Below are 15,920 nucleotides of genomic sequence, written 5' to 3' on the forward strand. Positions count from 1 at the left end.
TAGTTAAGCTCACTATGAACTTCTCCTGTTATCTTTAAGTTTTAGGCAAAAAAGTTCCCCTAAGGCTTGCTTATGGAGTTGCTTGTTTCTTGTTGCTCTGGAACTTTGGGGCTTCTTAGTTGTTCTATATCATTTATTTTCTATTTTAACTTACTAGAGAGAAAACAAGGTAGCATATGACTGGTCTCTTCATAATTTCAAATTACTAAAGGGTCCTCTTCCTGTAAACTTAGACCCTGTCTACGCTTATTGTGATGAGTTTTACTTAAAGAAAATTTAAAATATTAACTATTATGATAGTTTCAGTGGGCCATATTCTGAATTTGAGTAGCTAAATAAAATTCAATATTTGTCACATCCTAGATTGTAATAAGCAATGTTAATCTGGATACGTGACTAAATGAGAATCAGCTTGATTTACTGAATGCAATTTCTAAGAGACATCAAAACCTACAAAAACAGATATTTATTATATTGCCAAAGTTTGGCTTCTGCCTTAAATTTAATCTGCATTCATCACAGAACCATACTATAATATCTAAAGTAAGAAAGCACTGCTTGTCAGATACAAACTTGATGAGGTTTCATTTTACGTGGAAATCCTCAAACTTAGAACCCAATAATGTGTTTCTCTGAAAGCAAACAAGTTCTGAAAATAACTACTAACTTGTTATCGTACTTAAAATATTTTTATTTTGAAGTATGAACAGTAATTCTTTTTTCCTAGGTTAAATGTCACTAAACCAGAGGATTATTCACAATTTTTAGTCTCATGTATTGTAAATAAAACTTATAACAAAATAGCATACCTTGCAAATGATATTAATTAAATTAAACTTTGATTATATCAGTGGGATCACAAAAGATTACTTCACTGAAAATCCTACCACCAGTCCTTTCTCCCATGCCCAAAAGGAAAAAAATAAAATCTTCTTAAAAAAGGCCAAAGAAATTCCTGGATATGATTCATCACCAACTTCAGAAGTTCTGTGGAATACTTACCCTGATATATCAGAATAGATGGCAGTATCTACAAAGTATGTCGGCAAGAGATGAAAAACCAACAGTAAGATGGCTTTGCATCCTAAGCCTTGTGTAAGCCACAGGTCTAGAACTGCAGGTACTGCTGCCCAATATGTGCCTAGAAACGGCACTGCTCCAAGGATTGCTGCTAAAGCTAATAAAGAATAAAAGAAGAAAAAGCAACTTAACATCATCAGCAAAGCAATAACAAGACAGCAGAATCTAATCACTAGCTCCTACTACTTAAAAATTTCCACCAGAACAAGTTAAACAAATACAAACTCAAATTTTAGGGGAATGATATGCCCTGTTTAACTGAATCTGCTAATTGAATGAGGTCCAAGATCTTCAAACTGGATCATGAAAATCTTTCTGAAGTGTGTGTTTACTTCATGAATCTGTTCTTAAGCAACAAAATTTTAGTGTCCCACAGTTGTTATTCTCAATCAATGGTTAGTTAATACATATGCAGGTGGCCCTCCATATCCTCAGATGTGGAACCTGCAAATACAGAGGGCCAAAGGACCTGAGCATCCGCAGAATTTGGTATCCTCAGGGGGTCCTGAAACCATACCCTCAGGGATACCAAAGGACAACTGTACAGTCCTATGATATAACTATAGAGCACTGGTCAAATATTTGTACTGATTCCAAAGCCAAATCAGAAATTAGTTTCTAAATCTCGGATAAGAACGTATATTCTTTACCTTGCTTCTTTCTAATAAAAATGAAGTGTAATTTCAATAAAAACACCAAAAATAACCCTGCTAACTGAAGGACCTTACTTTACACTCATTCCTTTCCAGAACAGTATGATCAATTAAGAAATAAGTATTTGTTATTTATGCAGTGCTTCCTATGTGCTGGGTATTGTTTTAACTACTGGGGATACAGCAATAAATAAACATTCCAGATCATATTTCTGCTCCTAATCTGGACTAGATTAGATCTCAAAATTTAGCACTTTAAATTTAAGGAAGCTGACAGTATATGTAAAATGGCTTAATGTTCCTTAAATAGAGGACAGCAGAAGTTATGATACAGTTGTTACCTGATGGTATGAAGACAATATTGATGCCAAATATAGTATGAGTCAGCCAGGTGTATAATCCGTAGAAGCCAGCCATTTTGAGGGAAGCATCAAACACCCCTCTAGAACGTCCAAAGATAAAAGGGAAAGAAAATAAACACAGTATCATACTGTGATTCAGAAAAATCAATATTCCTAGGCTTCTGGCTACTTTATCCAAATCTGATAATAGCTTCAATTTTTCCAATGGCCTGAGAATGCTTTTTTCATTTTATTTCAGAGAAACATAAAAATCTTGCATTGAAAACTTGAAATAGATTTACTAAACTGTTCTTTAAATTTCTCTAATGAAAAGATAACTGAAATAAAACACCTTAAAATACCCTATTCACTGAAATAACTCATCAACTCTTCACTTCTAAAGCAGATCGCTCACCACCAAAATAAAGAGAAAGAAAAATAAGTGTGAATATCTTATTTCTGAGGATGTAGTTAAATCTGGAGACATTCAGGCTGTGGCCAGCCCCCCTCTTTGGGAAGAGCAAGTGAGGAATACTATAGCCGGTACTTCATCAGTCCTTCTTCTCGTTAACAAAACGCTCCCACACATCTTAAACCATGCAACCCAACCTACAAAGTAACTTATAAAAATGCTATCAAAGAATGCAGGTCATTGGGTGAGAATTTACAAAAAAATCGTATTAATTCCGAAGTAAAATCAGAGAGGAAAATACAAGAGGTGTAAAAACAGACACACATATTCCGTGACTAATAGGAATGAAAATACGCAATCTCAGGTACTTCATTTTTGCTTTTCAGTTGGAAGATTAAGGTAGTACTGTATAAGGAGGAGAAATAAGGAACTGCTCAGGGAGAGCACAAAGGCAGCAAATCTTAAGTTATCCCAAGGTATCACAAAGTTACAAAAAACAGGAATCTGTGGGGTGCACGGGACGCACGCTTATATACTCATGAGAGAAGGAAAAGCTGTTTGTGATTAAAAAAAGCAGAGACGGTGGCAGCAACGTAACACTGTACACACAAAAGGACACACCAAGATTTTCCAAAGCATCCCAAGAGGTGTACTGGGAGAGTAAGTCAAACTCTGGAATCCAGTGACTCAGTCATTTCACAGGGTTCTGAGACATGCATTTGGGGACAGAGTGGCTCTCAAAATTGTGAAACCTTGTCATACCGACCAGCAGCTTTCACTGAAAAAAGTGCCATAGGCTCTCTAATAATAAGGACACAGGCTAAAGAGATACCAAAAGACTTAAAGTAAGGGAGACAGCCCACAGGAAATATAAAAGATCCGAACAGTAACTGATTAGAAGACATGGAAGACAAAAAGAACATGAGAGATTCAGGTTTTAACCTGAGGGAGAAAGAATGGCAGTGTCTCAAAGTCATGGAGAACCCCAGAATGGGCGAGGACATGGAAAAAAAGGGAACATGTTTAGTTTGGGCAGTGTTAAGTCGAAAAAGGATGATGAAAATAAATACCCTGGAGGTAGCTGGAAATAAGAGACAAGGCTTAATAGCGACCTTGGGACAAGAAATTTGAGATACACCAAATAATCATAGGATAGGGTAAGATATCCCAAGGGGCAAGCCTAGAAAGAATGGGGCAATGAGCTCTGTTCTCATAAGGGACCTAAGGACAAAGATACGCCAGCCAAAGAGATAATGAAATCATTTCTCTAGTAGAAAGAAAATCACTAGAGTACACTATTCCCAGAGAGCAAGGGAGAAGGAAGCTTTTGAGAATGAGGGAATAATAATATCAAATATCACGGAAAGATTAATGAGAACAAAGTCTAAGAAAAAAAGTACAGAATCTGACTAGAATGGGGAAGGGGGGCTGGTGAGAAAAGATATAGATGTGATATTTTGATCAAACTTATGGTGTTTTAAAAATTTTAAGCCAAAAATAAGTTGACATCAAAGTGCAATGGAAATGTAAGGCCAGACACTATCACATTCTTAGAGGAAAACATAGGCAGAACCCTCTATGACATACATCACAGCAAGATCCTTTTTGACCCACCTCCTAGAGAAATGGAAATAAAAACAAAAATAAACAAATGGGACCTAATGAAACTTAAAAGCTTTTGCACAGCAAAGGAAACCATAAACAAGACCAAAAGACAACCCTCAGAATGGGAGAAAATATTTGCAAATGAAGCAACTGACAAAGGATTAACTTCCAAAATTTACAAGCAGCTCATGCAGCTCAATAACAAAAAAACAAACAACCCAATCCAAAAATGGGCAGAAGACCTTAACAGACATTTCTCCAAAGAAGATATACAGATTGCCAACAAACACATGAAAGAATGCTCAACATCATTAATCATTAGAGAAATGCAAAACAAAACTACAATGAGATATCATCTCAAACCAGTCAGAATGACCATCATCAAAAAATCTAGAAACAATAAATGCTGGAGAGGGTGTGGAGAAAAGGGAACACTCTTGCACTGTTGGTGGGAATGTAAATTGATACAGCCACTATGGAGAACAGTATGGAGGTTCCTTAAAAAACTACCAATAGAACTACCATACGACCCAGCAATTCCACTACTGGGCATATATCCTGAGAAAACCATAATTCAAAAAGAGTCATGTACCAAAATGTTCATTGCAGCTCTATTTACAATAGCCAGGACATGGACACAACCTAAGTGTCCATCAACAGATGAATGGATAAAGAAGATGTGGCACATATATACAATGGAATATTACTCAGCCATAAAAAGAAATGAAATTGAGTTACTTGTAGTGAGGTGGATAGACCTAGAGTCTGTCATACAGAGTGAAGTAAGTCAGAAAGAGAAAGACAAATACTGTATGCTAATACATATATATGGAATCTAAGGGAAAAAAAATGTCATGAAGAACCTAGGGTTAAGATGAGAATAAAGACACAGACCTATTAGAGCACGGACTTGAGGATATGGGGAGGGGGAAGGTAAGCTGTGACAAAGTGAGAGAGTGGCATGGACATATATACACTACCAAACGTAAAATAGATACCTAGTGGGAAGCAGCCGCATTGCACAGGGAGATCAGCTAGGTGGTTTGTGACCACCTAGAGGGGTGGGATAGGGAGGGTGGGAGGGAGGGAGACGCCAAGAGGGAAGAGATATGGGAACATATGTATATGTATAACTGATTCACTTTGTTATAAAGCAGAAACTAACACACCACTGTAAAGCAATTATACTCCAATAAAGATGTTAAAAAAAAGTAAAATATTTATCATAAACCTTGGACATAGTAAGAATTCAATGAATCTTAACTGATTCTAAAAAAAAAAAAAAGAAAGTGCAATGGAATACCACAACTGAATCACCCCTCTAGGTGGCAAGTAAGCAAAGCTCAATCCAAAAAGGACCACACGTAGGAAAACAGTCTCCTTCTAGCTCTGGGAATATTGACTGTTGGTAATATTCTCACTAAGGCAACTTTTAAGTAATTTTGTAGACCCTAAATGCACTACCTATTGTTCGCAGTAACTAAACGTTTTCATGTATCCCAATGAGGGAAGTAAAGACAATATATTTCCCCTACCTTATGATCTGGCACACAGTTTTTTAGAAAGCAGAGAAAAATCTTCTAATAATTTACTAAGAGAATTTTTTAACTCCTTCAAGTTCCTAGCCATTTTTTCTCCTCTCTTTCTTCTACATAAGTTTTATTGAACTATAATTTACCAACAATAAAACTCACCAACTTTAAGCATATGATTCCGTGGATTTTGACAAATGTATACAGTTGCCTAACTACCACCAGAATCAAAATATAGAACGTTAGCATCATTCCCAAAAAGTTTCCTCATGCCCTGTTATAGTGAATCCCTCCCTGAGCCCTGGTCTCTGACAGCCACTAGATATGCTTTGTCACTACCGTTTTGCCTTTTCTAGAATTTTGTACTAACAGAATCATACATTACGTACCTTTTAAAAAGAAATGTGGTAAAATATACATAACATGAAACTTACTATTTAACCGTTTTTAAGTGTACAGTTCAGTAGTGTCAAGTACGTTCCCACTGTCGTTACACAGCTTTTGGTGTTTGGTTTCCTTAACCTAGTACAATGCTTTTGAGGTTCATCCACACAGTAGTTTGTTCCTTTTAAATTGCTGAGTAGTATTCCATTATCTGGATATACCACAATTTGTTTATCCATTCACCAGCTGATGGGCATTTGGGCTATGTCCAGTTTGGGGCTATTGTGAATAATGCTGCTATGAACATTTAAGGACAAGTTTTGGTCATACGCTTTCAATGCTTTTCAGTAAATGCCTTAGAGTGAAGATGCTGGGTAATATGGTATCTGTTTAACATTTTAAAGAAACGTTAGCAACTGTTTTTATCTCTCCATTCAGAGAAAACCTATAGTCTATGGACACCCAGCCAGAAGTTACTGCCTGCTACATCACACCACATCTCCTCAAGGTGTAAGGCTTAAACTTCATACTTATGGTATTACGAGGGTGGATGCTGGCAGAAAGAACAATTCAGCTCATGAAAAGCTAAATGACAACGCATCTGGAGTCCCCAGTAACTGACCTGACACACACTTGGCGCTCAATAACAGTGGCTATTATTGGAGCTACTGTTATCAGGTATCAAGTTCACCAGTCTCATATGCATGTAGCATACAGTCTTCCTCCACTATCCACCTCAATCTTTTTTTTTTTTAATATTTACTTATTTAATTTATTTATTTGGCTGCGTCGGGTCTTAGTTGTGGAACACGGGGTCTTGGCTGAGGCATGCGGGATCTTTCGTTGTGGCGCACGGGCATCTCTCTAGTTGTGGTGTGTGGGGTTTTCTCTCTCTAGTTGTGGCACACGGGCTCCAGGGCATGTGAGCTCTGTAGCTTGTGGCACGCAGGCTCTCTCGTTGAGGCGTGTGAGCTCACTAGTTATGGCGCATGAGCTTAGCTGCCCCGCAGCATGTGGGATCTTAGTTCCCTGACCAGGGATCGAACCCGAGTCCCCTGCACTGGAAGGCGGATTCTTTACCACTGGACCACCAGGGAAGTCCCAATCTTTTCTTTTGAGTCGAAGAATATCTGCGTGTGCTCCACCTTCTAAGACACCTCTTTTCAGTGACTCTTTAAAGACTGAGAGTTGTTCTCTAACTACATCTCCAGGCTTTCCCAGCACTCAGCAGTTGGAGAATCAAATTCAGAAGACTCAGGAGGCTCTTTTCCTCCCCTCTTTCGGTAGCTCAGTTAATCTGGCTCAGCAGGCCTGATTTAGCTCAACAGATGAGACTGACACCAACCCCTGAGCTGGAGGCTCCCCCTTTCTAACAAGGCCACATCCTCACTCAGAGACCTTCCACTGTCAGACAGTCCTATAGATGTTCCCCTGCCCCGTGCCATATGGAGACTGTTACAAGGCAGGGGTCCCCTCTACTGAAGGAAGGCCATAGCGCATCCCATCCAGTTAGGACTCATCTAAGCATACCTCTCTGTGAATAAAAGTTCCAAGTTGATACACAATCAGCTTTTTGTCTAAGTGTAATTATACTTGTATAATTATGACACATAAAGGTCTGTGTGTCCCTGCCTCGTTTACACAACTACATATCTAACTCCTCTGTACTAGAGACCTAAATTGACTTCAAATGATTGGTTAGAATTTTAATTCGTAACCAGCGCTCTGTGTTTACCCTTTATAAACTCTGAGATGAAACTGTTGTTTTCACAAATTTTTTACTTCTGCTCTCAGCGCCCTCTCATTTCTGACCGAAAGAGTATTTGTGTTACTTTTCCAAACTGAGTGAGAGAGAACTAGCCAGCCAACTCAGGATTTCATCAGATGACTTGCTTTTAATGGAGTGAGACTTGAAGCAAGGACATGGGTGGGGAGAATGAAAAACCATAGTCAAGAAGCTCTGTGCCCTCAGGGTACACAGGGCCCTAGACCACAAACAAGTAGGAAGCACAGTCTAAGGGAAAAGAAAGAAAAGGAGAGTAAAGAGTCCACAATCAAATTCTGCCTACTCCTGACATTTCCTTACACTGGTTCTGCCCTCTTTTCTTTCTAAAGGTCAGACAGGAAGACTATTAGACTATCATTCCCCAGGGAACAACAGTAGTCTACCCTCACTGCCACACAGTGCACCTCAAGTAGAAGGTGAGCTAGTGGAGAGGGCAGGCATGTTCAGAGACCCCGCGTATAAAATGACCAATCAGGGATCCCTTCATTACAACCCCCTCCCTTTCCTGATTCACTAGCCACCCCAGAGACCCAGCTCCACAGTAAAAGGTACAGAAACTTGGTTGACACTGGATTTCCATTCCAGAGGGGAATGGTCACGCTGTGCTCGCAGACCTAGCGTGCTGGTGAGGGGCTCAGGGAGAGCTGCTCCCACAGATGCCTTCCATCCCCACTGGAAGTAACTGTGAATCACACACACAAGCGTAGGACCATGGCATCACATTAAATCGTGTGGAGTCCTTGGCAGCAGTAAATACTAATTCAATATTTTTATTTAATTAACACGTTGTTTTGTGTCTTTGACAGTGCCTACTGATCGTGGATACTTACTCTAGTGCTAATTTAAAAAATCAACAAGAGGTTGTTTCAATTACATACGCAAATAGCAAACATTTGTATCTCAACACTAGTTCTATTATGAGCCTAAGTTCATTAAAATGAACTTAGCAATTTTTAAAGCACCACAAAGAGAAACTAAATACAAGACAAAGTTTTTAAAAGTCATTTCCCTTGGAAACTTGAAGCAAAGGTTTAAGCTTATTAAACTGATCTTTAATCAAGTAGGTTAAAAAGGCATTATATTTACTGACTTGGTTATTATTTAAGAACTCTACTAATTTTAATTTTCCCAAACATGCATAAGAGATTCTGCCTCTCTATTTCAGCGTTAGGAGATCTCTTCAAATAAATGAAAATATATTTTCTTACAGCTTTAAACTCTTCCTTATACATTTTAATTTAAACAAATAATGTTTATAACCTTCAATCCACAAGAATTTCTTTCTAATGAATATTTAATATTTCCAGTAAAATGTGGAAATACTGATTTACTCAATGATCGACGCTGATTTATTTTTTTTAACCCAAATACTTTCAATTCTGCAAAACTGGAGGGAAGCATGTTCACCGAAAATCTCACAGTACACACATTCTCCCATCAAATTCATCACTAGGACTCCCACCCACCGGCCCTGAAAAGCTGTAATCCCACAAGCAAGAGCCCTACCCGTGTGCATGCACTCATGTGAAAATATCACACACACTAAATTGCACTGAGGCCGTGACAACATGCAACTTAGTAATGTGCAATATCTCCACCAGAGCAAGCAGAATGGAGCATCAGGGAAGAAGGGTGTGATGCAAACATTCAGGACACAACATGCTCTAAGGGGAGGAAAATGGTTTAGGGGTAACGGATGCATGCCACTAACTCAAAAATTCATGAAATGAAAACCCAATCACAAATGTATTCGGTTTAGAAGAATACTCATTCAGAATGGAGAAAAATAACTAAGGTTCAGAAATTCAATGAGACAGTGATTATCTAGTAGCCACATATTTCAGAAGGCAAAGCTTGAAGAACAAAGACACTTTCACTGTCTGGACATGCAGTTAACTCCCAATTTCAATTCCACTTTTAACTTATTAATGGATCATATAAAATGAGTTTAATAATTCACTTAACTGCAACATTGATGACAACTAATGACTGATGCTTATAAAACCCGACATCACTGATAATTTACACACTAAACTTCAGTCTCAGGGCATTATGATAATATTTTCATGATCATTTGTATAATATTTTCCCTCTTAAAATCTTTCTCCATGAAGAAACATATTCCATCTTGAACATAATCCTTAAGAATGAAAAAACTGACAGGAGCTTGTAGAACTAGAACTCATTGTTATCTTACATATATGAGAAAGTTCTTCAGAGGTATCTATGTATGACTGTATATTTTAAGCCTTGAATTTGACCCAGTAAAGAAATAAAAAGCACTCAGGCTGCTAAAAATCAACCTGAATTACAATCTATAATTTATATAACTTGATATAGCTGTGGTTAGAAAAATGGCCCAGCCTATATAACAAGTTATCTCGTCTGTACCATATTTTTCAGACTCACAGAAATCTATCAATTTTGAGAACAATTAGGATTGTAGTGTTGGTTGTTAATTTTTTTTCTGTATTAAAAATAAGTCCTCTATGTGACTTTTACCACAATAAAAAAACATTAACCTTTGCTCTGCACCTGAAACTATCACAGCATTGTTAATCGGCTATACTCCAATACAAAATAGAAAGTTAAAAATAAGATAAAATGAATGGTTTTTTGTACGAGTATACGTTAGAACCAAGACATGGGCTATTCTTATAGTACATAATTAGTGTGTACAATCCCAAGAAGATAAAGCAAATCTAACCTGTGAAAAGACATATATTTCCTCATATCTATGTAGATGACTGTACGCTCTCTAACCTCAAATTCCTTCCTGAACCAAAGACCTAATTTTTTAAAAATTTTTATTGAAATATAGTTGACTTACAATGTTCTGTTAGTTTCAGGTGTACAGTAAAGTGTACAGTTATACATATATAACAAAGTTATACAAAGATTCAGTTATGCATATATATGAATATATATATTCTTTTTTACATTCTTTTCCATTATACAAGATATTGAGTATAGTTCCCTGTGCTATACAGTAAGCCCTTGTTATCTATTTTACATACAGTAGTGTGTGTATTTTATTAACCCCAAGCTCCTAATTTAACCCTCCCTCCAGCCTTGGAAACCATAAATTTGTTTTCTATTTGTTTTGTAAATAAGTTCATTTGTATCCTTTTTTTAGATTCTACGTATAAGCGATATCAAGTGATATTTGTCTTTCTCTGCAAAGAACTAAATTTTTAGCTGCCAGCCTCATGTGTCCATGTGAGTAACAGTACCACGAATTTAATTCATCATCTTTTGTTCCAACCATCTCCTGGAAGAAGGCATCATGGTATACCAGAAGAATGTGTGATCTCAATCAGCTGGACTTAGGTACAAATCACAGCTCTGCTTACCAGTTCCAAGGAACCATGACATTAAACAATAATCTTTAAAACAAAGGAGGTGGCATATTTGGTATAAAAAAAAAATGACTCAATGACAGACATTTAGAGGATGGCCAGCTGTGCTAGTAAAGGTTACTTCAGGAAAAAGAAGTATCTTTCTTGAAGTTCTTTATGGACAAGCTAGATACTTTTCTGTAAGACTTGGCTTAAGTCACACTGACTAGAGGATTATGGCAGCCTTTGATATGGCTGATTCCATAGCTTTATCCTGTTGGGAAGATAGAAAGTTATTTTTCCTTTTTGGTAAAGTATTTGCATAAACTTTTTTGAGACAGATGTCACTTAGATACACTAAAGTTAATCTATTGATAGATTAATAAAGATGAAAACCAATGGTCAAATAGGCTTAGAAGGGATGCTAAAGCAAGCAAGTATCTTTCCTGAAGACAACTTCACCCTGAAAGCTGTTACAGTAGACAATATACTCCCAAACCCAGAATATTTACATGGATGGCTCCATGTGGATACCTGGGAGCACCAAAGGGGATAAGAGCTTTTTTGGTTTTAATCCCACCTACTGTCCAATGAAGTAGGAGGAAAAACAGAAAACCTAGCAAAGTTTCCAGAGAAAATATATTTTAGGTGCATGCATGCTATTTGAATGTAACCAAGGGTTTTCCAAAGATCAAAGTGGTATCCTCACCAGCTGTTACATGAACACAGTGAAAAAATAAGCCAAAATCAGTCAGACAGAATTATCAGGTCAAATCAACATTTCTGTGGCAGACTAGTTTCAAGAAATTCCCATTTTCTTAAAAGTATGTGGAAACAGAAATGCCAGCCAAAGATTCACTATTCAAGAGAAGCTTTAGACCACCTAACAGCTTATTAGAAAAAGGAGCTCTAATGGATAACATGAGGATTTCATTTGAGTAGCTATTCGTAAGAAGTCAAAATGAAGTAGAGTCTTATTAATGAGTTAGAGCAATGAGGGACAAAGTTTTGGGAAGGAGCTGAGACAAGGCTGCAAAAGGCCTCTCCCTACCTGACATGATGAAGAGGAAAAAGAAAAAGGCATCAGTGACTTGGAAAGAGGATATGAAGAATAAAAGCTGAAGAATCATCTCATTCAGAAATCAAGCCTGCAATACATAGACCCCAGAAGACATGATGGAAATTTCTGGCTGGAACCTGCGATACACACAGAGCGCGTGACTTGGAAATAACCCCAAATTTTGCATTTCCGGTATCCAAACTACCCTCTGCAGAGGACACAGCCTGGCTGCAGAGCGACAGAGGAAGAAACAGGAAGGCCACCTACTCTCTTCCCCAAGCAAAGCTAGAATTCCTGAGAATACAAGGAGGGTTCTGAGAGAAGCTGAGGTGTATGTGTGGTGCAGGGTGCAGGAGGGGCTTCTCCCGAGCAAATTATGTGACGATTAGAAGCTGCAGCAAGGGCCTGGGGACAGGCCATTAGACCTTTGTACATCACAGGCTTGACAGTAAGATATTAAAACTGTTTTACATTATCCTCTCAAAGGAGATGTTAAAAATCTGAAAATACCAGGGGCTTCCCTGGTGGCGCAGTGGTTGAGAGTCCGCCTGCCGATGCAGGGGACACAGGTTCGTGTCCCGGTCCGGGAAGATCCCACATGCCGCGGAGCGGCTGGGCCTGTGAGCCATGGCTGCTGAGCCTGCGCGTCCGGAGCCTGTGCTCCGCAACGGGAGAGGCCACAACAGTGAGAGGCCCACGTACCGCAAAAAAAAAAAAAAAAAATTTGAAAATACCAGCGTCCCTCAATAGCTTAGCACTGAATGTTACCAGGAAGGCTCAAGACAGATAAATGGGCCTCTCATGGAGAGCAGTTTCTGAAGGAAGTAAGAACAGCATAAATCTTTTCCCTACCTGATAGCTTCTTCCACAGACTGGCCAATAATATTAGAAGAAGGACCTGGCTGAGATAGTGGTGTCAGGCTTATCACCCACTTCACTGGCTTGTAGTACTCATCACTGGAACTTAACAGATAAAATAGTGTGGTCAGGAAAATTATCTGCAAAACAAAGGACAGTACCTCCTAAAATATCACATTTGGAAACTACAGGAAGGAAACATAAATGGAACCAAGAATATGCTTTACTGCAGAAGGAGTGTGACACGTACTCATCTGTGTGTACATACCAGAGACAGAACAAAGTTGAGGAGGGCAGTCCCGCTGTAGAAGAGGATGGCCAGGAGCGTGGTGACAGTGGTGAAGAGCAGGCTCACATTCCGGCTCATCACGATCCACAGGGACTCTAAGATCTGGCGAGGAGGGAAGACTAAATATGAGAACTCATCCTCAGGAAAGAAGTTTCTACAGCTGTCTAGTGTGCTCTCATGGAGTGTTTTACTACCATAAACTGAAACAACAAGAACTGAGTATTATTTTATCTGAAAACATTTGAATGTTGATTAGTAAGGAAAATGGTTAAGTAAATTATGGTGAATGTATTACAAATAATAACAGGCAGCCATTAAAACATCTCTATTGGGCTTCCCTGGTGGCGCAGTGGTTGAGAGTCTGCCTGCCGATGCAGGGGACACGGGTTCGTGCCCCCATCCGGGAAGATCCCACATGCCATGGAGCGGCTGGGCCCGTGAGCCATGGCTGCTGAGCCTGCGCGTCCAGAGCCTGTGCTCCGCGACGGGAGAGGCCACAACGGTGAGAGGCCTGCGTACCGCAAAAAAAAAAAATCTCTATTATAACACAGAAAAATATTTTGTGATACAATGCTAAGTTTAAAGAACAGGACAAAAAAGCTTATTTATAGCATGATTATAACTATGAAAATGGCACACATAGAAAAAATACCTACAGGAGAATATGCCAGAATGCAACCTGTAGTTGTATGTAGCTTGTAGGACCAGAAGCACAGGTCAAGAAATTCTAACATTAGTCTGATTAGCTATACCTCCCCCACCGACTGGCCATCTTCAACTTAGAACCAACAACAAACACAAAAGCGTCACTTCAATGACTTCACTAAAGTCACAATAAAAGAAATGAACAGATGGGGTCAGAGCTCTGCAGCTGAAAACCTTTCCTCAGACAGATAATGACCCTATATCAAGACCTACTGAGTTCATCTGATCCATCACCTGCAAATTCACTAAAACCAGATGTTAATACATGTTAAATATTACTGAAAGAAGATGTATAATATCTATAACACACCTACGTGTTTTCACGTAGGTGTGTTATAGATATTTCCTATCTCTTCATGAACTTAAAGTCCCATATGATAATGTCTGTTCTATTATTCTCCCCAAGAGGACTATCCTTCCTCTTAATGAAAAACAAGGAAGCAAGATGATCAGAAAAACACCTTCCATTATAGTTTTCAAAATGCTCGCATAAACCTCACAGCAATGCAGCGAGGGAAGCAATGTAGATGATATCATCTTTATTTTACAGATATACAAACCGAAGCTCAGAGATTTTTAAAAATTTGCCCAAGGGCATGAAGCTAATAAGCGGAACTAGACCTAGGACCAGAACTCCTAACGGCTGGTTTTATTTTGCTGCCCTTTCCAAAAGAGAAGTTCTGTTTTTTGTCATATGCTCAAGTTATACCATCTCCTCCATGAAAGGCCTATCCATTCCTTTCCTACCTCAAATGTACCACTTATAAAGGCATATTTTGTTGTCCTCAGCATTTCTTGCAAACCTCAGCTCAGCCTTCATAAGAGGGCTTTGGCAGGCTAGTTTCATTTACAATAACTCCTTACATAAAATCTTGAAAATGCTTCATGATGCCTACAAAAATATGCATGATTGACTGTTTGACCTTATGGGATAAAGAATGAATGAATACTGCCACTGATTCTAAGAAACAAACCAACAATGCCCTTACTTGTGATTTTTACAAACATTCTTTTGGGGAATTCAGTCACTTTGGAATTTTTATCAAAAAAATTTTTTAAATAGTTTCTGGGTCATACTGATAGGAAATACTCTGTGGTAATTCTTAAGAAATTAACTGAATACATTAATTGTAGACTGGTAGTCACTAACAATCTAGTAACTTTTCTATGTACTCAAAGGGATTAGGAAGAAAGGTTCAGAAAAGAAGAAAGAGATGCTGGGTATTATAAAACCAAAAAGTTCAATCAAGGTCTGACCTTGACAGTTTCTTAAAATTTGTTCTGATGAGATAGGTGGTGATATTAAAGAATGTAACTTTTTTTAGTACTGTATAACAAAACGTGTCAATATTTAGAGTTAGATATTAGTGAACCAATATTCCAATTGACCAGTGCACATTACAAAATCATGTAAGGGTAGAAGATCCATTCCTAGCCAAGATAGATCAAGGGACCTTAATATAGGGGAGTAGAAAAAGTTCACTGATACGGTTTCAAATTCTACACTGCAACTAACCTTTAAGAAATACCATTTGTTGAGTTTTGGTGTAGTATCAAAGAATAGTCACGATGATCTGAAAAGGTTATTAAAAGACTACCCTCTTTTCCAGCTACATATCTGTGTGAGGCTAGATTTCCTCATATACTTCAACCAAAACAACATATTCCAACAGACTGAATGCAGAAACAAATATGAGGTTTGCAAAATTAAACAGGTTTGCAAAAATGTAAAGAAAGCCACTCTTCACACTAAATCATTTTTTTTGTTTTGGAAAATGGTTATTTTTCAGACATAACAAGCATGCCCTTCATGTCAACAAGTAACGTTATTTTTTAGTGAATTGATAAATATTTTTGAAGTTCTCAGTTTTTTTTGT

At 38.2% G+C, this 15,920-nt stretch overlaps 1 protein-coding gene across 4 annotated transcripts in view; it reads right to left on the minus strand.

The window, feature by feature from the left end:
• Positions 1–15,920, minus strand: part of TMEM245 (transmembrane protein 245) — a 104,094-nt gene that overhangs the window by 20,292 nt on the left and 67,882 nt on the right. For all 4 annotated transcript variants that reach the window (XM_033858381.2, XM_019946512.3, XM_019946513.3 and 1 more), the window contains 4 exons: positions 13,318–13,440; positions 13,044–13,189; positions 2,075–2,175; positions 1,003–1,177 (listed from right to left, as the gene is read on the minus strand). In XM_033858381.2, coding sequence (XP_033714272.1) covers positions 1,003–1,177; positions 2,075–2,175; positions 13,044–13,189; positions 13,318–13,440 — 545 coding nt within the window. The remainder of the gene's footprint in view (positions 1–1,002; positions 1,178–2,074; positions 2,176–13,043; positions 13,190–13,317; positions 13,441–15,920) is intronic.

The sequence above is a fragment of the Tursiops truncatus genome, chromosome 6 (genome assembly GCF_011762595.2).
Source record: "Tursiops truncatus isolate mTurTru1 chromosome 6, mTurTru1.mat.Y, whole genome shotgun sequence".
Taxonomy (NCBI): domain Eukaryota; kingdom Metazoa; phylum Chordata; class Mammalia; order Artiodactyla; family Delphinidae; genus Tursiops; species Tursiops truncatus.